The sequence below is a fragment of the Carcharhinus amblyrhynchos genome, chromosome 1 (genome assembly GCF_965287045.1).
Source record: "Carcharhinus amblyrhynchos chromosome 1, sCarAmb.v2.hapA, whole genome shotgun sequence".
Taxonomy (NCBI): domain Eukaryota; kingdom Metazoa; phylum Chordata; class Chondrichthyes; order Carcharhiniformes; family Carcharhinidae; genus Carcharhinus; species Carcharhinus amblyrhynchos.
In genome coordinates this window covers 106,581,208-106,608,784 of record NC_137324.1, presented here as the reverse complement: position 1 = coordinate 106,608,784, position 27,577 = coordinate 106,581,208, and the positions used below count along the sequence as shown (strand labels likewise).

The following is a 27,577-nucleotide window of genomic DNA, read 5'->3' as shown; positions in this document are numbered from 1 at the left end:
CCATTCTTTACAAAACTTTGTGGAGAAAGCAGGAAGGTAGAGGAGATGCATCTTTTGAGGGATGCCCTGTGTCCATTTGGGGCCCTATCCCAAGATGCTACTCTCCTCTATGTTTCTCCCCACCTGGCCTTCAAAAGCAGTCTCCTTTATTCCTCTTCATAGGCTCCCCAACGTTTCCCACCCTAAAAGTCCTGCACTCACTTTAGTTTAGGGTCAATTGAACATCTTTGTTGGCCTCCTTGCAGTCCCAGCAGTGCCCATGACAGAGCTCTGATGCTGCTGGAGTTGCTAAGAGTCACCAGCCATTCAGGTTGGCTCATAGTTCTCAAGAGTAGGAACTTTACCCACTGTGGGGGATGGAAATCTGACCCTTACCAGCCTAAGGCCACCCAATTATTTCTGCGGGGTAGCCTTGTCAAGCATTGTTTGGTCGTGGCATTCCCTTCCAGGGTTCAGCCCAGGGTTTCCCTGATGTGCTGCTGAAGCTCCAAGTGGAATTTGTTGACAACTCTCAGCTATGTTCAGAGGCAGAAAGCCAAAAAAGACTGTCCAGGGTCATTTAAGGATTTTCCAGGGAGGGTTTGTGTGGAATTCAGGATATGGCATAGATTTTAAATGGCTATTCTTTACTCAAGATGATGCTGGGTTAGCATGAATATAAAATAGGTTCCTTTGTAGGATTGGTGATGATATAAAATTGGACTGCTGTGTGCTTAAATAAATTATTTGCTCAATAATTTAGTTATTTGAGGGGATATGGGATTGTTCCCGTGGACTGGAAAAGGGACCATGTGATACCAAAATTTAAGAAGGATAATAAATCAAAACAGGAAAACTATCGGCCCAGCAATGTGATTTTAGCTGTAGACACATTGCTAGAAACAATCACAAGAAATATACTGTAAGACAAACTTGAAAGACAAGGACTGGAATTTTCCAGCCCCTCTCGCCAGTGAGTTCTTCTGGTCTCACTGAAGGTGACCCCCACCAGCCCACCCCGCCCTTCCCCTGGGGTGAGTTCCCCAGAGGCACGACTGGCGAGCAACGCAAATAACTATTGACTTAGTTCTGGTCCCATTGGTGGCCAATGATGACCATTGGGTCCATCACATCCATGCCAGCTCACTACAAGTGCAACCCACATCGTCGTTGTGAAAAGCCTTTGACAGCACACTGTACAAAATTTTAAAATTTCTCAAGACTGAAGTGGATGTGTCATTGGGGTTTGCATTGGAGGCTGCATCATCCACTTACTGGTGGTCTCCTGGAACTCATTTGATTGTCTTTGCAGATCAAAGAGGAATTTCCTAAGAGCTTTTCTTGTCTTTGCAGATCAAAGAGGAATTTCCAAAGAGCTTTTCCCTAAATTTGCCCGTAGTTTCTCTGTTTTTTGTTTTTTCCTGTTTCATATATCCTTAGGCTCAAATCCTGAGAATGCTCAAAGATGTTTCCTTTCATTGGTTGATTTTTTGCTATGAGTGTGCAGAGATTGATAAAATTGGAAAGTAGATATCAGGGCCTGGATCTCATTCCTCCCACTTTTATACTTAACAGCAGAATTTCCATTGTTTTAAATGGAGAAATTAGTCCCTGAAACATTAATCATATCAGTCCAAACGAGATCATTGCTGGTTTTGTATGTTTGCAGAGGAAGCACTTTTCTTGATCCCTGATGTGTTGGACCTCTACTGTGGGTGACATGCTTAGTCCATTTCGAATTCACTTCCTGTCTGATTAATTACTCATGATATTCATCATTGTGAGATTAACCTGATCAGTTCATGCCTCCGTCAAAAGCTGTAGCTGGTGTTGAATGAACAATTTCATCATGACGACTGCAAGTCAGTTCTTGGTAAATGCTAACACTCCACTTATATAGTCACAAGCTGTGAGTTGGACAATTCATCAGTATACGCTCAAGTCACATTTCATCATTCCCCAGGCTTAAAAAACATAAGACGTCGTTCTCTGTGATTAGCCTTCAGTACCGCAACATTATTTCTGTCTCATTCTTTCATTCAGAAGTGAGGTTAACCAATTAGGTATTACCTGCTTGTAAGTTAAAGCACAATAGTAAGAACTTGTGCTTACTAAGATACTGTCGTGATACAACTCCAATCATGGTATACTATAAACACTCGAATAGAACTTTATGTATTATGAAACAACATGACAAATCAGACCAATTATTTCAATTAGATTTTGTATTTCTTTCTTCACCAGAACACTGCATTCTCAAAATAAACAATACTTTATCTCTACATTGCTGTACATGCCATAGACTTGTCGTTAATTGTTCAATTAACTTATACATACATTAGAAGCTATTTAAACCACGGAACAATTTAGTTGATCTCAGCAAACTACATAGAAGCAAAAGGATCACTTAGCCATTAAACTATTTTGCATTATCAAATACTGATATTTGTTCTGTTTCAGCAATTACTGTGCCCTATTATAATAAATAATCAATTCTACCTAAGTATAAAAGCCAGGGTATAAATTGTTGAGGTACTGAACTAATTTGATCGCTGTAAATTGCGGCCTTAGTGAATGAGATCACCAGCCTATTGATCAGATCACTGTGGTCACTCAATCTGACCTAGGTGAGAAGAATCCCATAGTAAAGAAAGATATAAAACCTGTCAGCTTTCAGCCATCAGAAGAAGAAGAAAGAAGACAACTGATGCGCAGACAGAGGCAGGAAGAGAAATTTGGCTGGTCACCAGTTCCACAAATTCACTTGACCCATGGAAGGCACACTCACTGGGTGAGAGTGAGTATACCTGAACACTGTGTAAATTTTGTCCATTATATTTTTACTCAATAAGGAGCATTGAGAACAGACTTGAAACCAAATTCTGGTGTTGGCTTCTCATTTAATAATTCTATAATGTTTGTGAATTAGAAAAAGGGATTTGAATGATATCACTTAAGTTTGTATAGTCCAGAGGATCTAAGAATCCTCCTTACAGATTTGAAGAGATTGTGCTTCTTCAACCTTCCGTGATAACTCCCATGAGGTCAATAGGGAATCGCTGATTGATCTCCCTGTGGGGTTTGTTGAATGTGAGTTCCCAGGCCCAGTACTGGGCCTGCTGAACATAGTCCCAGGTATGTGTGTACACCACTATAGTGGTTTAACTTTGCATTCTGTGATAAACTATGTTCCTTCCCAGTCAGACTTCCTGAGCCATTACAGCATCCAACAGGAATTGCAATTTTAACAGAGTGAGAAGACAGATTTACCCATGACTGGAGAAAGTAATATCCTTCACTATCACAAGGCATCCTGTGATTGAATCTTGGTTAAAGATGAAAGTGGGTAAACCCAACTGACAGACACAACTGCGCAGCAGAAAATCAAAGCAATTTTGGATCATTGGTAGGGAAAGTATGGAAGATGGGGTCCTCAACCAGGGTGAAGATAAAAATGTAGGAGTTTTAGAGGCATATGAAGGGAAACCTTTTCATTCGGAGGGTGATGGAGATCTGGAACTCACTGTTTGAAAGGGTGGCAGAGGCAGAAGCCATCATAACATTTAAAAAGTACTTGAAAATGTACTCAAAATCTAATTACCTACAAAACTGTGGACGATTTGTACAAAAATATGAAATAAGAGCAAAAATAACCTATTCAGCCCCTTGAGCTTTCCACACCATTCAATAAGATCATGGCTGATACATTTCTGTTTTGAATTCAACATTCCCACTTACTGCTGATAACATTTGATTCCCTTGCCTAACCTGAATCTTTCTTTGCCTTAAAGATATGCAATGGCCACTCCCCACCATTGCCTTCTGAGGCAGAGAGTTTTTGAATCACATGACCCTCATAGAAAAATATTTTCCTCATCTCTGTCCTAAAATGGCACCCTCTATGAGAGGAAACATCATTTCTGTGTTCACTTTGTCAATACGATTCAGGACCTTACATATTTCAATCAAATCACCACTCACTGTTCTAAACTCAAATGGAAGCGAGCCCAGTCTGTCCAACCTATCCTGATAAGCCAAACTGCTTATTCCAGGTATCAATCTAGTAAGCCCCCTCTGATTCACCTCCATTGCATTTACATGCTTCATAAATAAGGTGACCAAAGCCGCACAATATTCAAGATGTGAGGTGGGATTCTCCAGCCGCCCACTAATGGTGGGATGTTCTAGTCCTGCTGGCAATGCGCTCCCACCCATGTGTTTCCTGGTCATGTGGGGTGACTTCAACAGGAAATCCCATTAACAGTGGTAGGCCCAGACATTCCACTGCCAGTGAATGGCATACCGCCAAGAAACATGCGGCTGGGAGGCCGAAGAATCCTATCTGTGGTTTCGCTAATGTTCTAAATATCTGAAGCAGGAAATCCTTATTTTTATGTTCAAAGTAATCTATGAACTCTGCATTTGGGTTGCCACTGCCAATCTGATTTTTCCAATACGTATAGATTAAAATCACCCATGATATTTGCCATCCCTTTATCACAAGCACCCAAGAGCTGGAAAGTAGGATTAAGCTGGATTGCTCCTTAAGAATAGGCATGGAGACAATGGGCTGCATGCCCTCCTTCCATTATGTAAACTTCTATGATTCTATGAAACCCAGGACCTGCGTAATCAAAAACCAACAAAGTTGTCAGATTGGTTTATTTTCAACAAGTTGCTTTATTTTCCTGGTTATGAATTGTGCGCAATTCTTCCACTGGAATTTTCAGAAGCATACACTTCTTGGTGAGATAATTTCATCATTTATTCCATGAACATTATGTAAGATACAGAAAATAATCTACGTGGTTACCAAAATCAAGCCATTTGTTACACAAGCTTCATGGTATTGCAGGGAACTGGATATTACCTCTCACCCTCTTACCTGTTATTTTATGATTTTAAGGTGGCTTGTCGATGGAACCATACCACCTTGCCCGCCATGGAATTGGAGCGGGCGAGGGTCCGACAACGGAAATCTCCATTGACCTCAGGTGGGAATTTTCCAATCTCACCTGAGTGAGGCGGTAAAATCCCAGTATTCATCTCCTTTGTTCTGGTATTATTACTGCGTCTCCAGGGGTATAGATATTACAGCTGAGTTAAAAATCATGCCCTGGTGTTTGACACTGCCCTTTTTCCTCTAACCGAAACTTTACATTCAGCAATTCATTAATTAATCTGGGGATTTCAACTTCTAAAGATTAAGTTATCAAGATCATCAGAGGCCTCTGAGCGATAGTAGGAGTGTTTTTTCTTTAGCTAACAGAACAATCAGGTCACTTGGAGAATTTTTGTACAAGGGTTTTGTATGTTTTATTATTATTTATTCTTTGTGCCACATCAGAGGAAATGAATCAATGTCCCCGACTCTGCAATGCACCTCCAGCAACTGTCACCTTCTATTAGACTGAAGCTGATTAATCTAGATGTGTTCAGTGCTTTTGAGCATTCCATTGAAAAGTCTCCATTTTTAGTCATATGTGCAATTGTTAAATAAATGTTTTCATTTTCTTTGATGGACCAGCCAGTTACTGGCATAGCTTGATGACACTGTGCCGTTAGGTTGGCAATATTAGAGTTTGTGCCTGCCTGTGGCATAGGCACGTTTGTGCCAGTGACAGAGTGGATTGGGATATCTATATATTTCTAGATGAATACTACCCACACATCCTGGGACATTAAGGGCAATTTATCATGGTCAATCCACCTAACCTGCACATCCTTGGACTGTGGGAGGAAATTGGAGCACCCAGATGAAACCCACGCAGACACGAGGAGAAAATGCAAACTCCACACAGACAGTCACCCATCGCTGCAGTTGAACCCGGGTTCCCGGCACAGTGAGGCAGCACTGCTGACCAACGTGCCACCTTGCTGTGAAACCATTTTTCACAGAATTCCAAGTGACAATTTAATAATGGAGTAATGTAAACCACTGCCATGCTTTCTGATTTTTAGATATTTATGCTGTTTTGTTATCTGTTGTTTTTGTTGGCATTGTTATGCCAACCATATCAATAATGCTAGGTTTGGGGTACTGAGTTTCCATATAGATTTTGTATTGTCTGTAATTTGTTTGAGAAGCACCAGTAACTTGATGCTGCCAGCATTGTAATATTTCCCATTCTAGGGCCAATAATAACCATACATGCACCTTCTCACACAGCATTCCCTCTAAAGATAGTGGCAACAAAGACGCCATTGGCAGCAAACACAACCTAATTATAATATGTGTTCAATATATGGGAAATAGCCCCAGGAAGCTAGATTTTTTTTGTTGATACATAAGCAGTAAGTACTGGTGTCAAAGCCAGAATTTATTGTCCATCTCTAATTGTCCTTGAGAGATTGGTGGTGAGCCTCCTTTTGAACTGATGTGATGAAGGCACTTATACAGTGTTGTGAGCGTGCAGGATAAAGAATTTTGACCCAGCAATGATGGAAGAATGGCAATATAGTTCCAAGGTGGCCTGTGACCTGGAAGGGAACTTGCAGGTGGTGGTGTCCCCATGCACCTACTAACTTTTGTCATTCTAGGTGGTCGAACTCATGGGTTTTGAAGCTGCTATCTCAGAGCCTAGATGGGTTGTTGCACAGCATGTTGAAGATGATACACACCACTGCCATTGTGCGCTAGCAGTGAAAAAAGTGAATGTTTAAGGTGATGAATTGGCTGCTAATGAAACCAGTTACTTTGTCCTGGTGATGTCCAGTTTAATTGTTGGAGCTGCAATCATCCAGATAGACAAAGACTTTCCCATCACAATACTAACTTGTGTCTTGTGTGTAATAGAAAGTGAGTCAGAATGAGTCATTACCACAGAATGGCCTATTCCTGATCTGGCTTTTTAACCACAGTATTTATATGGTTTACTCATAGCACTCAAAATGTTAACTTTGTTTCTCTCTCCAGATGCTGCCAGACATGCTGGGATTTTCCAGTGTTCTCTGTTTTTATTATTATTTATACGATTAGTCCAGTTTAGTCTCTGTTTAATAGTGAATACCAGCATTTTGATGCTGGGAAACTAAACAACGGTAATGCTTTTGAAAGTCATGGGAAAGAGATTAGATTCTGTCTTTTAATGGAGATATTTATCACATGGGCCTTGCATTGCATGAATGTTACTTGCCACTTATCGGTTGAAACATGAATATATTATCCAGGTCTTGCTGCATATGGACATAGAGTGCTTCAGTATGTGAGGAGTCACGCATGATACTAAACATTGTGCAATCATCAGGAAACACCCCCGCTTTTGACCTTATGATGGAAGGAAGGTCATTTATAAAGCAGCTGAAGATGGTTGGACCTAGGACACTACCTGAAGAATTCTCACCTCACTTCTGGAATTCAACCCTTTTGTTCATGTTTGACTTAAGGCTGTAAGGTCTGGATGCAAGTGCAACCCAAAATGGGCATCAATGTGCAGGTTACTGAGGAGTGTCACTTGACAGAACTGTTGAGAACCTCTTAAATCACTTTGCTGATGGGTGGTAGTTGGCTGGATTGGATTTGTCCTGCATTTCATGGATACAATGACCAGAGTGTTACAGCCGTTCATGTTGGCAGGTTTTCCTATCTCCAATTCTCGCTGCAGCAGGTGTGGAGAACAAATGGCTGGTACGATCACGCCCAATATATCTGGACAAATTTCCACCATTCTCGGGTTTCCACTTTGGATTAAGAGAGGTGGGGTTGAGGGGGGAAGTGGGGGTGAGTTGATGGGGGAGGGGGATTGGTTGGTGATAACTTGAGCAATCTTTTTTCCCCTGTGTTTGCAAATAAGCTTCTGATCAAGCTAAAGAGGAGCCAAGTTACAGCTTGAGGAGAACTTCCCTTTTATGAGGAAGAAGATTTGGAGATGCGAATGCAGGGAGTACAGCAAAAGAGGATGCTGCTCTTGGAAGCTGAGGGCCATGTTACAATGAAAGCAGGGGAGTAAGATACATGAATGAGAGCAGTGGAGAAAACAAGTAGAGGTTCACAGGTCTATTGAAACAGATCACAGAGAAGTTCGAGTGTAATGGGATCAGGAGTGCCAATACATGCTGAACGACCTTTCCACATATTGTTAATATTGGGATAAAGAACAATTTGCAAAAAAAATCATGATGACTCATTGTAGCATCCTCAGTCAGTTGCAATGCAAGCTGCACAAACAGGCCTCCTCTTTTTCCTGAAATTTTGCTAAGTGTCAGTCAGAATGGGGCAGTTTACAGTGGCTGCCCAGGCATAAAACAGTTATCCAGATTGTTATAAAAACCCAGTTCTCATTTCCATTGAAATGAATTGAAATGGAACATTGTCAGATTCTGTAACTAATCGGCAGCTGATTGACAATACCAGAATTCAGCACCAGCATCAATCTGAAATTGAATCCCAATGTTTTCAAAACCAATTGAGTACTGGTGCAGATATAAAATGATATGTGCTAACCCTGTACTCTTATAGAGTCTATACGCATTCTGTGCTGGATGGCACTGTCACAGAGTAGTACGAAGACTGGATGAAGAAGTACCTGACTGCATACTTTGTCTATGTCTAATATTTGAACATGCTGGCACAGTGGTTAGCACTGCTGCCTCTCAGTGCTAAGGTCCCAGGTTCAATTCCCGTCTTGGGTCACTGTCTTTGTGGAGTTTGCATGTTCTCCCTGTGTCTGTGTGGGTTCCCTCTGGGCTCTCTGGTTTCCTCTCTCAGTCCAAAGACGTGCTGGTTAGGTGCATTGACTGGAACAGATACTGGAGTGTGGCATCTAGGGGAATTTCACAGTAACTTCAGTGCAATATTAATGTAAGCCTTACTTGTGACTAACAAATAAACTTAAATTTTGTTAGCTGCATGGGTTTTTCTTGAATAACAGGCATAGAGTTGAATTGTAAGTGGGAGAAGTTATAAATGTAATATGTTTCCAATATCTCCCAATTTCAATGAACAGTCATCAACCTGAAATTTTGGCTAAAGCTCTCCTGTCTCACCCACTGCGGGAATCATAGCAGGCAAGGCAGAAAATTTGGTGGACCATTCAAAGGTCCTTTGAGCTTGGGCAGGGATTTCCAGTCTTGGACCGTGTGGCCAGAGAATCCCACCCTTTTTCTCTGTTTCTCTCTCCACAAATGCTGTTCCGAATTGCTGAATATTTTCAGCACTTTCTGATTATCTTTAAATTTCCAGCAGTATTTTGCTCTTATGTTGACTTGCACTGTGATGTTTTTATGGTCAGACATGATGCACGCTCTAACTGATTGGAGATCCTCTCTATTCATGCAAGCCATGGAGTAAATCTGAGGGAAACTGATGCCCAAAGGATCACATTTCCCATGTTATGTCGTCAAGAATTACATAACTTTTCTTTACTCAGAGAAGTTGGGGTGTGGAATGGACTGCCTGCTGTGATAATGGAGTCGGGTACTTTCGGAAGTTTCAAGTGGTTATTGGATAGGCACATGAAGCACACCAGAATGATAGGGAGTGGGATAGCTTGATCCTAGATTCGGATAAAGCTTGGCACAACATTGAGGGCCAAAGAGCCTGTATACTGTGCTGTACTGTTCAATGTTCTATGTAACATGCTGAAACATGTGTGCTTGTCCTTCCACAGGAAAAGTGATGCACATGTCATCCCTGATGTTGAATAGGCGACTGTGGATTGTACTCTGGCTAATCAGTCAGATGTTCTCTGTGATATGTTGGAAGGATCCATGTCTAATATTATGGGACTGTCATCTCTGTTGTTCAACTTGTTTGTACGTCAGACAGTGCAGATAACACAGCTCCACACAAATATCATGTTAAACATATGGGCCCATGGGTGTGGAAGTAAGACTGTGAAATTCTTGGAGAAGCCTTGAGGGGGAGTGGATTTTAGGTCGATTAGAACTTCTGCCCATCTGCTGACTGCATCTCTGAAATCCAAGGGATAGACTAATTTGCAAATTTAAGGGGGGTAGTCACACTGTTTTGGTGCAACATATGCACCTGTCCTGGCATGGCAGGATGCTAGAGACCCATGGATTTCTTCTTCTCCGGATTTATGCAATGCAATTGATCAAGAGTGGACATTGGACCAATATTGTGCCCATCACTTCATCCTCAGCAACACAGGACATCACAGCTACACAAGCACCTGAGTGCCCAGCATCACTGAGGATTGAAAATAAGCTTCATTTCTCTCAGCCACATTGCATTATAATAAGCCTGATCTATGATAGCAGCAGAGCCTTCCAATTACAGAGTCATAAAATCACTATAGTGCAGAAGCAGGCCATTCGGCTCAGTGAGTTTGCACTGACCCTCTGAAGAGCATCCCACCTTGGCCCATCCCCTCTGCTTTATTCCCACAACGCAACACATCCACCATAGCTTATCCACCTAACCTACAAACTAGGGGCGAATTTAACATGGCCAAACAACTTAATCCGCACATCTTTCGGCTGTGGGAGAAAAATGGAGCACCCGGAAAAATTGTGCGACTTATGCCTATTTAGCTGCGTTCTCAGTTGGGAAGATTGGATGGATTACCATTGAAAGAGGGAAAATCTTAGAAAATTTGGATTCAGAAATAATAAGAAAATGTTGGTATATTAATATTCTGAATTTAAATGAAAAGCAGTTACTAATCATTTCTTATGGCTCAGAGCGTGAGAAGAACTATGTTTAACTTCATCTCAATGTTATGTGCTAGTCTCAGGAAGATGGTGCCCCTTTAATATTAATGAAAGCACTCATTATTACAATTATCCTAAACTTTACTGCAATAGTGCAGACAATCGACAGTTGGCTCAGTGACAGAACATAATAATGTCCTTAAATTATAATTTGCTGCTCAGTATCCACATGAGACTCAACATATTTTTAATCTCCCCCATTTTACGTACAGTCTGGGACAAACAGGAAGAATAGTCACATAGGAAAAACAAATCAAGCCGACACACCCATTACAAGTAGAGTAGCAACAAAACATTTCTAAATCCACTACTCATTTCCAGCACATCAGTATAGCAAGCTTTCCTGTACCAAATAAATGAATCAACCATTTAATTCCTTATGATGTGAGTACTCTGTCCTACAAAATCAGTGTATAACATGATAAAATATTAACCAGCCATGATTATTAAAGATTAAATTGTATTTGCAACTGCTGCCTTTCTTGTTGTTTTAATTAAGTTTTCTATTTAACTGGTTTGTCTATTAATCTTAACTGTCATTATTAATCATTTAATGTTCCTGTTTAAAAAAAAGTTTTGTCATACCATAGATGGAAGACACAATGAAACAAAACTTCATGATATCGACTATAAATAATTTATCATTCATAGTTGGATTTATAGATCTGGAACATATTTATTAACTGTATGACATGCACTAGATTAATCAGCAGATCTCCTAGTGTGGGGTTGAAGCTCCTGTGTATCTCAAACACAAAGCAGGTTAAATCAGATGAGAAATAATTTACAATTAAAAACAGAGGCTTATTTTAAGAGCATGTCTGTTAAGGTCAACTTACATTCAGTACTAAAATAAAAGACTGCTAAATTATTGCATAAAATTATATTTGCAATCAATAATTTAATTGTATTGCTGGATTTTTATGTCAGTCGTGTACTGTTATGACATCATTTGAATCCATTTTTTAAAAATATTTTAGTGCAATTCCATATAAGTTTGGAAATATTGCCAAATCGTATAAATAGCACAACAGTGTGCCACTTGCGCTTTTAATAACGGTCAGTATTATTTAGATTTACTAAATATATGCATTAGTGACAGACCCAAACAGAAAATTGAAATGGTTTTCGTGCTGAAGTTAAATCAGGTCTATTGCTTTAGACAGTAAACTCCAATTTCTTTCCATTACAATAAAATTCTTGGAAGATCCATTGTGTCCTAATCCAATTTAAATAATTTTCTTAGATAATTAACAATTGTTCATAATTCGATCACCATTCTGTAATGGCCATGTAAAAGATCTGAAACAGACCAGTACTGTTAATGGTCCACAAGGCCGTATAATGATGTAACACCATGATACTATACATAGTATGGTTTAATATATAGCACAACACAATATAGTAAAGTACAGTGCAGCAAAACAAAAGAGGCCTGTGAGAATTCAAGGAGAGGGGAAAGGTCCGGTTAGTCATCGCCACTAAATGATATCATACATTCCAATGCGTGACTTATAGGCAGTACCCCAAGTTACAGTGTTGTTGACTTACTAACTGATAATATATTGTGGCTATGCCAAGGCATCGCATGTTTACACTTAGTTGCTTATTTCTTTGAAGTCACTTGTTTGAGTCACAGCTAAAGCTGTGTGAACACCCAAAGGACATGGGGTAAGGAAAAAGGTTTAATAGCCCCAAGAACTCCATCAAGGTAAGGTTAGTAGTTGGGCAAACTATGCATACAACAAAGTGTTTCCTCTTAATTTGTCAAATCGTATCTGAGATAAGGCCACAGAAAACAATACAGCTCTTTCCCTGCTCAAGAACTGTGTGCCCATCCTCCATTCGGGCAAATAGACACACTGAAGTTCCAATTATAGTTGAAAGCACAATGGACTGCAGGATGGGCACATATTTACCACTATGTAAGTACTTAATCAGCTTACAATATCTCAAAACCGTTCTGCTGTTTGACAAGTTGCCAAATGAGGCCCAGTTTTAAGACTTTGGCATCAGTTCCCTAGTGTGTAGACACCCATCTCAATGCTCTGGCCTACATGAAAAGAAAGGGTTTCCCCTTGGTTAATGCTCAGGTAATATCTAACAACAAAGTGTTATTATATATAACAGCCGTCGTCATTGTACCAACAGCAATGATGCTTTAATTGTGCAGCAATCTGTGGGCTGCAATGTTTGAAGAAACAGCACTAGGTAGATGGTTGCTATGAGAACAGAACTATTATCTGCTGATGCCACAGAGAATGAGCTAAAGAATACCTCTGCTTGAATGCCTCAGTATCTGTCCACTGCTCCTCATTTACCACCTCCAACTTTAAGCAAAATGAATCATGTAGCTTTGACACGACATAAATGTGTACACAAAGTCAATTGCTTATGTTTAATACTTGAAGTGGTACCTCCCTGAAATATGTTGGTTCCTAACTTAGATTTTTGCCAATAGATGACAGTCCCACATACAAAGCCTGAAAAAAGAATCCTTATTCATTCATAGGATGGGGATGTTGCTGACAAAGTCAACATTTTCTGTCCAATCATAACTGTCCTCGAGATGACGGTGGTGAGTCACCTTCTTGAACTGTTGTAGACCACTGTGGCACATCTGCAGTGCTGTAAGGGACAGACTTCCTGATCCTGTGACAGTGAAAGAGCAGGGATATAGTACCAAGGCAAAACAGAATGTTCCTTCAAGTAAATTTTGGTATTAGTGGCATTTTCATGTGTCTGCTGCCTCTTCTAAGCGGTAGAAGTTGTTGGTTTGGAAGGCGTTCTCGAAGGAACCTTGGGAAGTTGCTGCAATACATCTTATAAATGGTACACACGGTGTGCTGTGTGGAATAAGTGAATATTTAAGATAATAGATGAGGTGGCAATCAAATGGGATGCTTTGTGCTTGATAGTGTTGGCCTTCTTGAGTATTGTTGGAGCTGCATCCATACAAGCCAATGGAGAGTATTCTATCATACTCCTGACTTGGGCCTAGTAGATGATGGATAGGTTTTGGGAGTCAGGAAATGTTAGCACTGCAGAATCTCCAGCCTCTGACCTGCTCTTGTAGCACAGTATTTATATGGCTGGTTAAGTTTTTGGTCAATGCTTACCCCTAGAATGTTGATGTTTGAAGATATAATGATAATAAAGTTATTAAACTTCAAGGAAAGAAAGGTATTTATGAAGAAGCTGAAGATGGTTTCCCCAGTACACTGTCCAATCTCTGGGATTCAGAGAGCGAGTTATTGCTAGGCAAGTTGTACCAATACCTCCATCATTTTGCTGATGACTGAGAGGAGACTAATGGTTGGGAGGACTAGGGGTAGGGGTAGCAGTGGTCAGATTAGATACGTCCTGCTTTTTGTAGACAGGACATACTTGGAAAAATTACTATGTTGTCAAGCATATGCCAGGTTTGTAGCCATATTAGTACAGCTTGGTTAGAGGTGAGCTAGTTCTGGAACACAAGTCTTCAGCTCTACGGCCAGAATGTTGTCAGAGTCTTTGCTATGTCCAGTGCTTTCAGCCATTTATTGATATCATATGGAATGAATTGAAATGGCTGAAGGTTGGCAACTGTAATGCTGGAGCCCTAGGGAAGAGGCTGAGATAAATCATGCACTTGGGACTTTTAGTTGCAAATTCTTCAGCCTTGCCTTTTACACTGATGTGCTAGCCTGTACTGTCACTAAGGATGGAAATGTTTGTGGAGCCTCCTTCTCTAGTTAGTTGTTTGATTGTCCACCACCATTCATGCCTGGATGGAGTCAGACAGTTGAATTGTGGAATTGTTTAGCGTGGTGACAACATGCTGTTTCTGCTGTTTGGTACGTGGACAGCCCAGTGATCACATCTCATTTTTAAGTACGTCTGGTGTTGCTCCCGGGATGCCCTCCCGTACTCTTATTGAACAAGGGTTGGTTCCCTGGCCTGATGGCAATGGTGGAGTGGGGTATTTGTCAGGCCATGAGGTTATAAATTGTATTGAATCCTATTCTGATGCGGTTGTTCACTCACAGTGTCTCACTCATGCCCAGACTTGAACTGCCAAATCTGTTTTGAATCTATCCCATTTAGCACAGTGATAAATGATTGAAGGTGTTGTCAACAATGGAACCCAGCAGCAGCTTCACAGCAATAATCTGCTCATTAATGTTCAGTTTGGGTTCTACCAAGACCACTCATCTCCTGACCTCATTACAGGATAGGTCCAAACATCAACAAAAGTTTTGAAGAGATGAGGTGTGAGTGACCATGACAACATTTGACAGAATATGGTATCAAGAAGACCAATCATCTCAGCCCCAGAATATTGTTGCAGGAGTTCCTCAGGGTAGTGTCTGAGGCCCAACCTGCTTTATTAATGACCTTTCCTCCAACGTAAGGTCAGAGGTGGGTGTGTTGATGATTATCATTGATGATTATACAGTTTTCAGTCCCCTTCATGATTTCTCAAATGCTGAAGCAATACCAACCCATATCCAGCAAAACCCCGACAATTCCAAGTTTGGGCAGACAAGTGGCAAGTAACATTCAAGCCAGGCAATGATACCTCCAATAAGAAAGAATCTTACCATCTCTCTTTGACATTCAAGGCATCACCATTGCTGAATCCCTCACCATCTACATTCTGTGTGTCACCATTGACCAGAAATGTAATTGGACTAGCCATATAAATACTGTGCCTACAAAAGCAGGTCAGTGGTTGAAAATTTTGTGGTCACATACTCACCTCCTGGCTTCCTAAAGCCTATCCACCACCTACAAGGCACAAGTTGGAAATGTGATGGGACACCCTCCACTTGTCTGAATGAGTGCAGCTCCAAAAACACTCAAGAAACCTGACACCTTCCAGGGCAAAGCAACTGCTTGATCGGCTGCTATCTACCACCTTAAACAATCACACACTCCACTACTGATAAACAGTTGCAGCAGTGTGTGCCACCTATAAGATACACTGCAGCAACTTACCAAGGCTTCTCCGACAATGCCTTGAAAACATAGAACCTAGGACATTTCCATGTGTCTGCTGCCTCTTTTAACTGGTAGAAGTTTTTGGTTTGGAAGGTGTTCTCGAAGGAACTTGGACATCTAGGACAAGGGCAGCAAATATATAGGAACACTACCAATTGCAAGTTCCCCTGCAAGTCACACATCATTCCGGCTTGGAACAAAATTGGCATTCCTTCACTGTCACTGGGTCAAAAACTTGGAACTCCCTTATTAATAGCACTGTGTGTGTACCTGCAACTGATGGACTGCAGCAGTTCAAGAGACAGCATTTATCACTACGCCCACTTTCACAAGGGCACTTAAGGATGGGCAATTAATGCTGGCTTAGCCAGTGATATTCATGTACCATAAAAGAAAAATGCTGCACAATACAATGAACGAATCTGAGTGTGAAGATGAGAGTTTATTTTCACAAAGATGGTACAGTGGGCATTCCTACCAGTACTGTCATAGACAGATATATGTGCGACGAGTGAATCGGTGAAGACAAGGTCATTTCAGTTTTCCCTCCTGTCGGTTCCCTCACTGCCTGCCATATGCCTAGTCTGGCAGAAATGCTCTTTGGGCCTCGGCTGGCTCAGTCAGTAGTGTTGCCATCGATCTGCTCTTGTTGATAGACATTGAAATCTCCTGACTAGAATACATTCTCTGCCTTTGCTACCCTGAGTGCTTCTTCTGAGTGGTGCTCAACGTGAAGGAGTATAGATTCATCGGTTGAGGCATCATGATCAACAGGAAGCAACAGCCAGTTTGTTTCCCATAAAATTTTGTGGGATGTGGAGTCAAAGTTGCAGTCACCCAAGGCGACTATCTCCTGACTCTATACCTCTGTGCGTTAAGTCTGGTGGATCCGTCTTGCTGGTGAGGCAGGACTTACCCAGGCATGGTGTGTAAGGTAAGATTCGATGAATACGGCTATGTCATGCTGTTATGTGATTGGAATGTTTCTTGGGAATGAGGTGATTGTTCTAAGAAAAGAGGTAGAGTAGATAATGTCTATATTCCCTGGAGTTCAGATAAATAAGAGATGGTGTAAAATACATAGTAAGGAACTTGACAGCGTAAATGCTGAGAAAATGTTTCCCCTGGCTGTGGAATCTTAAACACAGGGTCAATGTCTCAGAATAAGGACCTAATCACTGAATAAGCATCAGTGAATCAAAAGCCTTTGTTAAATAATTTGGATGTAGATTGAACAGATGGCAGATGAAGTTTTTCTGCTGAAGATTCAAGTGGGACTTAGAGTCACTGAAACTAACTGCAAATTTTGTATTGAACAATTAAAATTGACTAAAGAATTCCTATGTCGCAGCTTCTTTATTTTCAGCCAGACACAGGTCATCTCGTTTGAGCAGTTTCATTGCTGTCGACGTAGCTTCAATCCATAGACTAGAAGACAAGGCCAGTCATTTTGCAGTATAATTCTCAATTCCACCTACTGCTCTCACTAAAAGATATGATCTGAAAATTGATACTGTGAATCTACTAAATCAGAGTATATTATCTATACAAAGTTTGGATCTTATGTGCAAAATTCAGAACACTGTAAACTTTTATTTAGCTATAGTATCAATTATTGCACCATTTTGATGCTGCATTGTTTCATCTGTTTCAGCTTAAGACTATCAAACTCACAACTTCTGTAGTACAGCAAAATGGGTGCAATATATTTTATCCATATTAGTAAAACATTTGCATCAAAGTTTCCAGACAATATTTAACATGTATTTTAATTGGCAACTTTTCTCTGATGAGCATTTGCTTCTCAGACCACATGCAGTACAGATTGCTGGGAACACATCAGTCACCAGACAGAATAGAGAAGTCATTACTGTAGGCAATTTCCAAAGAGCTCCACATCCCTGGCAACTAGCAAGACAGAAGCAGCTTTAATTCTGTGAGTAATTATAGGCTATTCAGGAAAAGTGATTTATTAATAATTTCCTGCATGATCCATTCACACAAAATTGGGTACCTTTACAATTCTGCTATAAATCAAAAAATATGACAGCTGCTCATTTCTAATCTGTATGGAAAGAGCAGCTGTCTTTAGTGACAAAACGGATGTCAATACCAACAGTTAATGTTTCAGTCTTATATTCAAAGACTGCCTATCTGTATAAACTTCAGGCAATAAGGCTTAAAGTAGATTTAATGGCCTAGTTTTACTGCACTGCTTGCTTCACTGTAACACCACTGTCAGCACTGAACCTCAGTTAGACCAATTGCATCATTGTTGAATTATTAAACTCCATGCTTCATAAATTACCGACGTCTAACTATCAATTGTGGTTGGCAATCCATATTTTGTCCCTTGTTCTCATTACTCTCTACTTCCTTGTTTTACTATTTTATCTTAATGTGTCTCTGTAGATGGTAACTGCCACCATCTGAATTCTCTCATAATAGGTTCCAGTGCATTTACACCTAATATTGTTTTATCATTACTGATGCTTATTAACTTGGAGTAAAATTTTCTTCCATCTGATGACGGCTTCGGGTCAGCTGAGAAGCAACATGATTCCGATCAGACTGTTGTATTTACTCTAATTTTATTTCCTGCTCACTTATCGCTGCAAAAGAGCTGCAATACACAAATCAGGCTGGTAGTTTGATGTTGCCTGGTATTTCAACAAGCTCAAGGCTGAGTTCAGTGTAACTGATAAAATATTGTACTTGACCAGTCTCAACTCAGTCTGAAATGAACAAAATCCGACACCATAAATTGAGAGCCTGTGGTAAATGATTTTTAAATCTTCCACCACTGCATTTAACCTGTCAGTTTTCTACTGAAAATGATTTGATTTGCAGCACAGATGTAACACCATTATATCACAGACGTGCCATCAGATAGTAAATGGTGTTCTTCCTCACTGCCTTGTCAAAACAAATGCAATTAAACTAAAATTCATGGGTAAACCTGAAAAAAAATGTGGAATTCAAGAAAGACACAGTTATAGAAGAGCTATGCTAGAGACTGATACAGCAGATAGTACTGAGATGAAAAAGATTTTGGAACAAAACATTTTTTTGCAAACTCGGATGTGACTGCATTTTTCCTGAACATGTCTCATAATTCAGGTAAGTGATGTGGCACAATTTGGCACTCTAGTACAGGGATTTTGCACAATTTTGCATCACAAAGTGCTTTCTGATGAAAAACAAATTATTTGTTGCAAAAATTATGACCCTAATCATGCCTTTGCATGTTCTGAACATGCTATTTATTCGATCTTTTAACTTTATTTGGTACATCTCATGAACATTATTTTTTCCCTGTAATGTAACACAATTTTGAATGGAATAGTATGATGAAGATGCTGAAGTTGCAACATGTCTTGTTAGTTATGCAAAGAAACTTCCATTATTTTCAAAGAAAGGGGAAAAAATGTATTGTAATCTCCACACAATCATTAAAAGTCTCATCTAAACAAACATTACAAAATGAATCAGAAAATTCACAAATTACTTATCTCCAGTCATTCATAGGATTCTTTGTAATACAAATTGACTCAGCTTTTGATCTTGTTTTCCTCACTATCCTCACATATTCTGTGATTGTTATCATTTGTTATTCATTATTGAATTTTCTAAACTGACAACATAACAATATTTTAAAAAGGTTTAATTGTAATTTTCAACATATATACTTCAATTCAGTCAAACGGAAATGTTCCATGTTTGCGGTCAGCGATTCAGGTATGCACTGCTTCCCAACTAAATGGTTGGAAACCCATTTGCAATGCATGCCTGAATATCTAATAAGTGGTTCTGGTGGGCAAGGCTCTTTACTGTGAATGCAAAGACAGACCTTTAGCCTTTAAAGTTATTTTGTTTGCCAGTTTACATGGGTTGCAACAAAAACTTGTATTTATATAGCACCTTTAGTCCAGTAAAACATCACTTGCTGCTCCACAAGAATGTAATCAGACAAGGAATTTCGCAAAACGGTACAGACTGGTGGCCTGGCAAAATTCCAGTCCTTAAGACCTAGGTGCCTGAAAGCTAACAGTCAGGCAAAAGGGCTAAGGAATGTGCAAGAGATCAGAGCTGCAGGGACACGGAGCTCTTGGATGGTTGTAGGGCTTGAGAAGATTACAGAGACAGAGAGGGTAAGATTATAGAAGGATTTGAACACCAGGATAACAACTTAAATTTGAAGCATTAGTGGAGTAGGAGCACAGAGCTGATGAGTGAACAGGGCCTGATTGAGGTTATAGTATAGTAATGGAGCTTTGCATGAGTTTGAATTCATGGAAGATATGGATTGGCTAAACTGCATGGGAATAATCCAGCTAAACAAAATCAGCCTGAAAAGATAGCCTGGGAGTAGAATAGAATTATAGTGAGGGAACAGTGTTGGGACCAGGGACGAAGATAATGGCTTTGGACATTCCAATGTTTAATTTAAACAAATGTTAGCTCATTCAGGACAGGATGTCAAACAAGATGCTAGTAATACATAGGCAGTGAAAGGGTTGAAAGATGTACAGGTAAAGTAGAACTGAAAGTGTTCTGCATACATGTGGAACCTCTATGTTCTGCTTCAGATAATGTCAACGAGGGACAGTGTGCAGATGAGAAATTCAAAGGGCCAAAGAGATATCCTTGGTGGACCTCAGAGTAAATGGTCTAGGGTTGTTATAAGAAGCCATTGTAGGAGATTCTTTGGTTATGACAGGATGCGTAAGAATGAAATCGGGCTGGAGCAATCCTATTCAACTGAAAATGAAGGAAAAGGGTTAAAGCTGCAGATCGATCAAGAGGATCAAGTGGAATAATTTACCACGGTAACTGTCACATTGAATGTCATTTGTTACTTTAAGACAGGTTGTTTCACTGCTGTAACAGGATCAGAAACTGGATCCAAACCTGGAGTTATGAAAAGGAATGGCACCAATTTGGGAGCTTGCTGGCTTTGGCGATGAAGGGGAAGTTGGAAATAAGTGGGGAAGTGTAAGTTAGAGCAGAATGGTGAATGGGTTTTCTGAGAAGGGGTCAATAATGGCAGATTTAAAGGCAGAAGGATGGTACCAGTGGAGAGAGAAATCATTCACAATATCAACTAGCATGGGGACCAAGAAGGGAAGTAGAGTGGTCAGCAGTTTGATGGGAATTAGGTCTAAAAAGTGGTGGGTGGGCCTCATAGGCAAGACGAATTCAGAAGGCAGTGAAGAGGGTGAAAGGAGCCAAAGGGGGAATATTTGGAAGATATTGGGCGTAGTGGATAAAGAGAAAGAAGAAAATGACTAGACGCAAATAATGCAAGTCTTAGTATCGAAGAGGTCCATGAGCTCCTTGCACTTTCTGAAGGTGTTGGGGCAGGGGGCAGCTTCCAGAAAAGGGTTTGGAGCAGAGAAAAGAATTTGTGTTAACTTTGCATTCCTGCATCAGCCTGGAGTGGTGAACAGATTTGACAAGTGCCTGATGTGGCCCAGCCAGGCTTGTGGACCTACAGCTAAACCAGCTGTGTGCCAGGTGTATTCTCGTCCAGTGAAGATGTGGGGCCAGGCCAGGGAGAGAGACTCTGGTGACAGAATGGGTTTTACTCAGGATAATAGGAGGCGGGGTGGGCGGGGGGCGGTGGGTAATGGAGAAAATCGACAGCTACAGAAACACAGTATTAGGCGGTACATTGGAATAAATCTAAGCGTCATTTTCTGCTGGGTGTCATTCTGCCTGTTATTATCCATGACAAGTTTTCAGTCGTAAATTTAAGAGGATGCAAATGACTGAGAGCGATTTCAATGGCGAGATGCTTAACTCGTCCGCTTATTACATTCCTGACTCTGTTATCTTTACTTCAAACAGGTTAACGCTTCCTTTAAAATAGTAGAGTTTGCTCCCATGCGCGGGTACTGGCTAATACAGTTTAGATGTGCTTTCGGGTGCATCTTAGAACAGGAGAGAATGCTTGTTGAACAGCAGAATGCACCCACCTGCAGGACAGTTGCAGTCACTTGGCGCTTCTCTGGCAGTTCTGCGTTTCGCTGCGTCTTCATAAGATCTCTACAGAGAAACAAGACAAACATCTACATTTCAGTGACAGAAGTGGGCAGCATTAGATATCATCTTGTCTGAAGCGTCCGGGGAGTGCTCAGTACTTGTCCATTCTAGCACACCCTGGGAGCTGAATGCTGTGTAAATGGGCGGCGTGCAGCACATTTCCCACTTTTGTCAGTTGAATTTGCATTCATCTTTTGCTCCGTGCTAGCTTTAATTTAAAAAAAAACTTGCCACTTAAAATAAGAAGCTTTCCCGAATGGCTACAGCGGATTGACCCATGCGTCGACCGATAAAAAGCAAGCAATTGGTTTTAGCTGGCCCGGGACTTAGCCGCTACCTGGCTCAGAAGTTGTTCCACTCTCTCCTGGACGAGTAGCCTCATCCGATCTGCCGCTAGACTGGGGCCCCGGTGAGGCAGGCTGTCCCCCTTCACATTCTCCAGGTCTAATATCCTCTCCTCCAGTTGGGAAGTTTTAACACTCAGGCTGATGCAGAAAGCCAGCGAGCCCACAGACAGCATGAACCAGAGCGCGTTTGTCAGTGTCCAGCAGCAGGGCGAGCCCAGGGGCGGACTCTGAATCACCCCCATCTCTCCAAGCTGCTGCTTGCCTTCCCTCCGCTTTGGACTTCGCTCTGTGGACATTTTCGGCATATTCCTCCTCACTGCCCGGCACTTCTCAAAAACCCCGGAAAGGGCCAATCAGCAATGGGAGATATCCTCAGTTTCAGCAAGTCAACGGGGCAAAGCGCTCATTCATAATATTTCTCTCTCCCTTTCAGTTAAATAAGCTGTCCTGGTCAACTGGTGTCTCCTCTCTGCTAGATCTCAGCTTCAATGAATGAAAGGATTGCTTTGACTTGTTGCTGTGTCGGCTTCTACCTGGCCGTGTGTGTGTGTGTGTATACTGGCTGAGAAATGGGTTCAGCTCCTGTCTGTCCACTCAATCTCTCTCTCTCTGTGCGGCTGCTGAGCTATCCAATGCCCTGGTCTCGTTTGCCGCGTACCGACTGCAGACGGTAAATACGGCTCCAGTCCCCAGTCCCAGCGTGATTAACATAATTCTGCTTGGATATGCAAACCTCCCTCCTCCCTCCCCCCTGCCGGCCCTAGTGGGGGGAGCAAGTGCACCGGTGTTCCCCGAGACCTGTCAACAAGCCTCATTGACAGTCAGGGCTCAAGCATTGGGCAGTGAAAGCGACGGCCACAGCCAACATTTCTGTACCGCATTACACTTCTAATGTCAGTCGCCCTTGTGCGTGTTGAAATGAAAAGAATAAGGAGGTCGAAATGTAGGGTTATGTGATTGCAGTCCCCTGACAGGTAACAGTGACACTATACTGTACTCTGCTGTATACACAGTGTTGTACTCCACACTATTGTACTCCTCAATGTGGTCGCACTGTATCCTGAAGGGACATGTACCTGGACTGACTCGCTCACTGCCATCTCTGTAACAAAGGCAAAACTTGCAGATGCTGCAAACCATTAGAGAAAATTCTGGAACTATTCTGGAGCTCAGGCAGCATCTGTGGACAGACGAGAGATATCTGTAATGTTCTCTGTTTCTCTCCTCACGCACGCTGTCTGACCCACTGTGTGTTTGCAGCTTTTCTGTTGCTATTCCCTCTGTAACAGTCCAAAAGACTCGAGTCAGCAAAGAAGAGCAATTCCGGCTACGTCGGTCTACATTCAGATTGTTTCCTTATCACCGTTAATTGCCCGTGTTAATTACCCTGTTCAGAACTCCTCCATGTATCTGTTAGCACTGCTGCCTCACAGCACCCGAGACCTGGCTTTAATCCCCGGCTTGGATCACTGTCCGCACGTTCTCCCCATGTCTGCGTGGGTTTCATCCGGGTGATCCGTTTTTCCCCCACAGTCCAAAAGATATGCTGGTTAAGTGCATTGGCCATGCCAAATTCCCCCTCAGCGTGCCTGAATGTGGCGACGCGGGGATTTGTCACAATAACTTCATTGCATTTAGCCAACTTGTGGCTAACATATAAATGTATCTTTTAACTCTGGGTATTTAGCTCATGACTGGAGTGCTCCTTTGCTCATGCACCTTTGTACATTATCAAAACCCTCAAAGAACAGGTCAGGGATCAAAAATCTTTTTTAAGTTATAGCATAAACGCCTTTGCCTCTTTCACTCAGCTCCAGCAGCTATTTGGCCATGGGATCTGACTTCACCTGCAAGTGGTATAAAGCAGCCCCTTGCTTTGTGATGGGTGGGACCATCCTTTCAATGTAATAGAGTTGTTCCGGGCACAAGCAAGTGTTGCACTGTAACACAAGGCCAACCAGCGACTATGATAAACGGTGGCATGGGGACAGGCTGGAGATGCCGGCTATACTCAGCAGGTCGTCTGCAAAGATAGATTTGGTTTTATGTAACCCTTGGCCATGGTTTTCTGCATGTGTTGTGTATTTTCAACGTTTTCGGGATATCTGCTCCCGAAAAAAGAAGTTAGTTTTAACTAAGAATGAACTTGCTAAGAATCTGAGAATCAGTTTTGCCTACAAATGCTATAAAATTTACATTGCCTGATCAACACTAGCAAGTTTTTTTTGCAAAAAAATTGATCATGGTTTAATTGATGTAAGAATCAATTCAAACTGCAGTTGCAATTATTATTCATTTTATTAATTCCTAATTAGCATTTATCATTGAATCACTTTTTTGTGTTAATATTTTCAGCACAAGTTGATTGGTGGGCCATCAATTCACCCTCTTTTGTGATTCGCAGACTTGGTGCCGATGGCACACTTTTAGCATAGAAGTGCTGCTATAGGAACATAACTTCGTCAACTCTTTTGGTGTCCGCGTCGTGTTGTTTCGAGAGTACTCAAGGAAACATCTTGAACTCAGCCTATCCTGATGCTGGTTGAATGCACGCTCTATCTGGTATGGGAGATCACCCCGAATTTCAGTCCCAAGCTTCCCCACGTTAACAATCGGTCTCACTGTCCCCGGACAAGAAGCAGAAAATTCAGGTTCCTGGACCCACTTGTTATCCAGTGACCCCTGCTGGAAAGTGAATGTGTGTGGACGTTCAGATGTATGGAAGATTAGACTCGGCTCAAGTAGCAATCTATAACTCAAGTGACTGAACGTTTAACTGTGACAAGAAGCGTAATACTGGGTAATATTAGATTGGTATTCCATTATACATCATGTCTGATTTTAATGCCTTCCCTGTTAAGGAAAAGTGTATGCATAATCAACCGAGAGACAGAGAGAACATTACAAAGGCAACCTCACTATCCCATCAATGTACTTTTGAGAATGTAGGAATCCAACCATCCCAACCTTTCTTATTCATCTCTCCACAGCTAGGGGCAAGTCAAAATATATTTCGCACGTTCTTTTCCAACACACACATATGGAAATCGGTCAGTCAATTCCGGGTGGTTGATAACGATTGGTTGGTAACAGTGGATTTGGAAACAAAATGATGCCAGCTGCTTCTGTTCTATGTGTTGCCGGTCAAGTTACTGGCGGAATCAGTCTCTCTGATGTACCTGACGCTCTGAAGTTGATTAGGCCAGAATGCATGTTTTCATTCTCTCAGACACGTTACACATGGATTCTACAATAATGTGAGCAGACAGTTAATGCACGGTTACTTCACTGTTCAAATGCTGCCAATATTATGTTAGCAGGTGTAGTATAATCATTCCAACAGCGGGCACACTGGGTGGAGGACCTGAATTAAGTTCATACACTTCAGCGATGGAAATGACCGCATGGCGAGTTGTTACAATGGGCTTTAATTGCACTAGCACCGCCAGGCTGATGTACAGTAATCCAGCCCCCGTTAAAATGGGAAGCGTTTTAATTGCAATCCGAAACAAAACTCAATCCAAAATTTGAAGCAAGTATAATTGCATATAACGATAATTATGTCATTGAAATGATTACCTTAGCTCCATTCAGATTTGGAAAACATGCCCAAATGGCCAGATCTGAACCGTCAAGAAATAAATCAGTTTATAAGATTATTTTTTGGGAAAAAAACAATTTTATGCCCAGTTTGAGTTTGAATAAAAATATTCAAAGAAAATAAAAAATATTTATTGAAAATTAGAATTATGGAAATATTCTAGCAATATCCTCTTGAAAATTATTCGAAACAATGCAAAGTTAATGTTCACAAAGCATTTGAACGTCAGGTTACAATCCGCCCAGGGTGACATGTGTAATTCTATATTTTTTTAGGTATCTATAAACAAGGTCCTGTCCAGATATTTCCAATTCAGATTCCCCCCGCCCCTCTAAATTTACCACTAATCGGTTCCATATTAAGTTTACACGAATGAAATAACTGAGAAATCAACTCAATAATACACCTCTGGGTTGATCTAAAGGAAATGAACAAAAAGGCCACACTTGATTCAAGCAAAATTTAAATAAAACTTTCTGTCAATGTGTGGAGAATAAGTTTCTATGATGGCGAATGCTCATTTAATTTGCATCTGAACACAAAAGCAGAATATTAATCGAGCTTATTCTAAGCATCTGAATGACACCTAGTGGAACCTATTGCAACTGCATATTACTCTTCCTCTGCAATCTGGACAATCTGTGAATGGGTGCTAAGTAATGCTTTTAATGCACATATTGCTCCGAATTCAATTGGTCACAGATTATTCTCAGCGATGCAGCAGACACATGCTGTTGCTCTAAGGTTGTTAGAACTTGGTGGCTCGACAAGGTTTAGAAAATGGAGATTCAATCAAGATGTCATCAGGCAGGAATTTACTTCACAAAATTTCAGCTATTTCACATTCGCCTAACACGTAAATGGTCCTTGATTCGAAACCAGGCAGAAACACCAAATGTTTCTCGTTAGGGTGGCATGGTGGCACAATGGTTAGCACAGCTCCCTCACAGCACTTGGGATCCGTGTTCTATTCCCAGCTCGGATCCCTGTCTGTGGAGTCTGCACGTTCTCCCCGTGTCTGCATGGGTTTCCTCTGGGTACTCCAGTTTCCTTCCAGTCTGAAAGATGTGTTGGTTAGGTGCATTGGCCATGCTATATTGCCCCTCAGTATACCTGAAAAGATGCCGGGGTGTAGTGACTAGGGGATTTTTACAATAACTTCATCTGTAAACTGATAACGTAAGCTGACTTCTGACAATTAATGAACTTAAAACTTTTAAAATGTTTATTTCTCAAAAGAAATGTCACTTTAAGCGTCACATTTGCCAGACAAATGTGAAAGAAAAACTTCAGCAATGTGAAATAAAGTATAAATAATGGTGTTAAAGCTCTGTAATTCAGTTCTCACGTCCAAATTGTAAACATGATTGCAAGATGAACAGGCGAAACAATTAGGTTAGCACCACATGGTTCAAGCAGGCAGACAAATCCCAATAATTTAATCCTTAAAATCTGGAAAGAAGGAAAATGACGTTGTAAGATAATTTTATTTCATAATATATTTGCATGACGAAGATGGGCTATGTGCGAGAATAAACAACCTACGTACGTTCTAGTCATCTCTTTGAAGCAAGTCTTAGCAATCCTATTAAAATATCTTGAGTGAAATCTGCTCAGGTGCTGAAAAACTTTTTGACATCAAGAGGAATAGTGTACAAATTCAAGTTTGTTTCTTAATGGACATCTTGGACATTGCAGTTAAAAGTCACCATAACATGTGGAATTTGCAGTATTTTGATGGGAAGAAGCTGTGTGCATTCATGTTGCAATGCCTTTACACTGCACAGTATATTCAGTGTTAGAAATGGTAGCTTGAAATGAAAAAGCTTTCTTAAAGATGAGGGATATAGAAAGAGAGTTGTTTTGGGATGAAAAAAGGTGATTTCTATCAGTATAACACAAAAATCCACTGTGTCATGATTTCTCAATTGCTTACAAGGCCACACAT

The 27,577-nt window shown here is 41.0% G+C and overlaps 1 protein-coding gene across 1 annotated transcript in view; it reads right to left on the bottom strand.

The window, feature by feature from the left end:
* The window catches only part of LOC145359289 (collagen alpha-1(XXV) chain-like), a 346,510-nt gene extending 323,926 nt beyond the window's left edge, over nt 1-22,584 (bottom strand). The window contains exons 1-2 of the mRNA XM_080214208.1: nt 22,019-22,584; nt 21,615-21,684 (exon numbers count right to left, since the gene is read on the bottom strand). Of these exons, the coding sequence (XP_080070334.1) occupies nt 21,615-21,684; nt 22,019-22,333 (385 nt within the window). The 5' untranslated portion in view covers nt 22,334-22,584. The remainder of the gene's footprint in view (nt 1-21,614; nt 21,685-22,018) is intronic.
* Between the last annotated feature and the right edge of the window lie 4,993 nt (nt 22,585-27,577).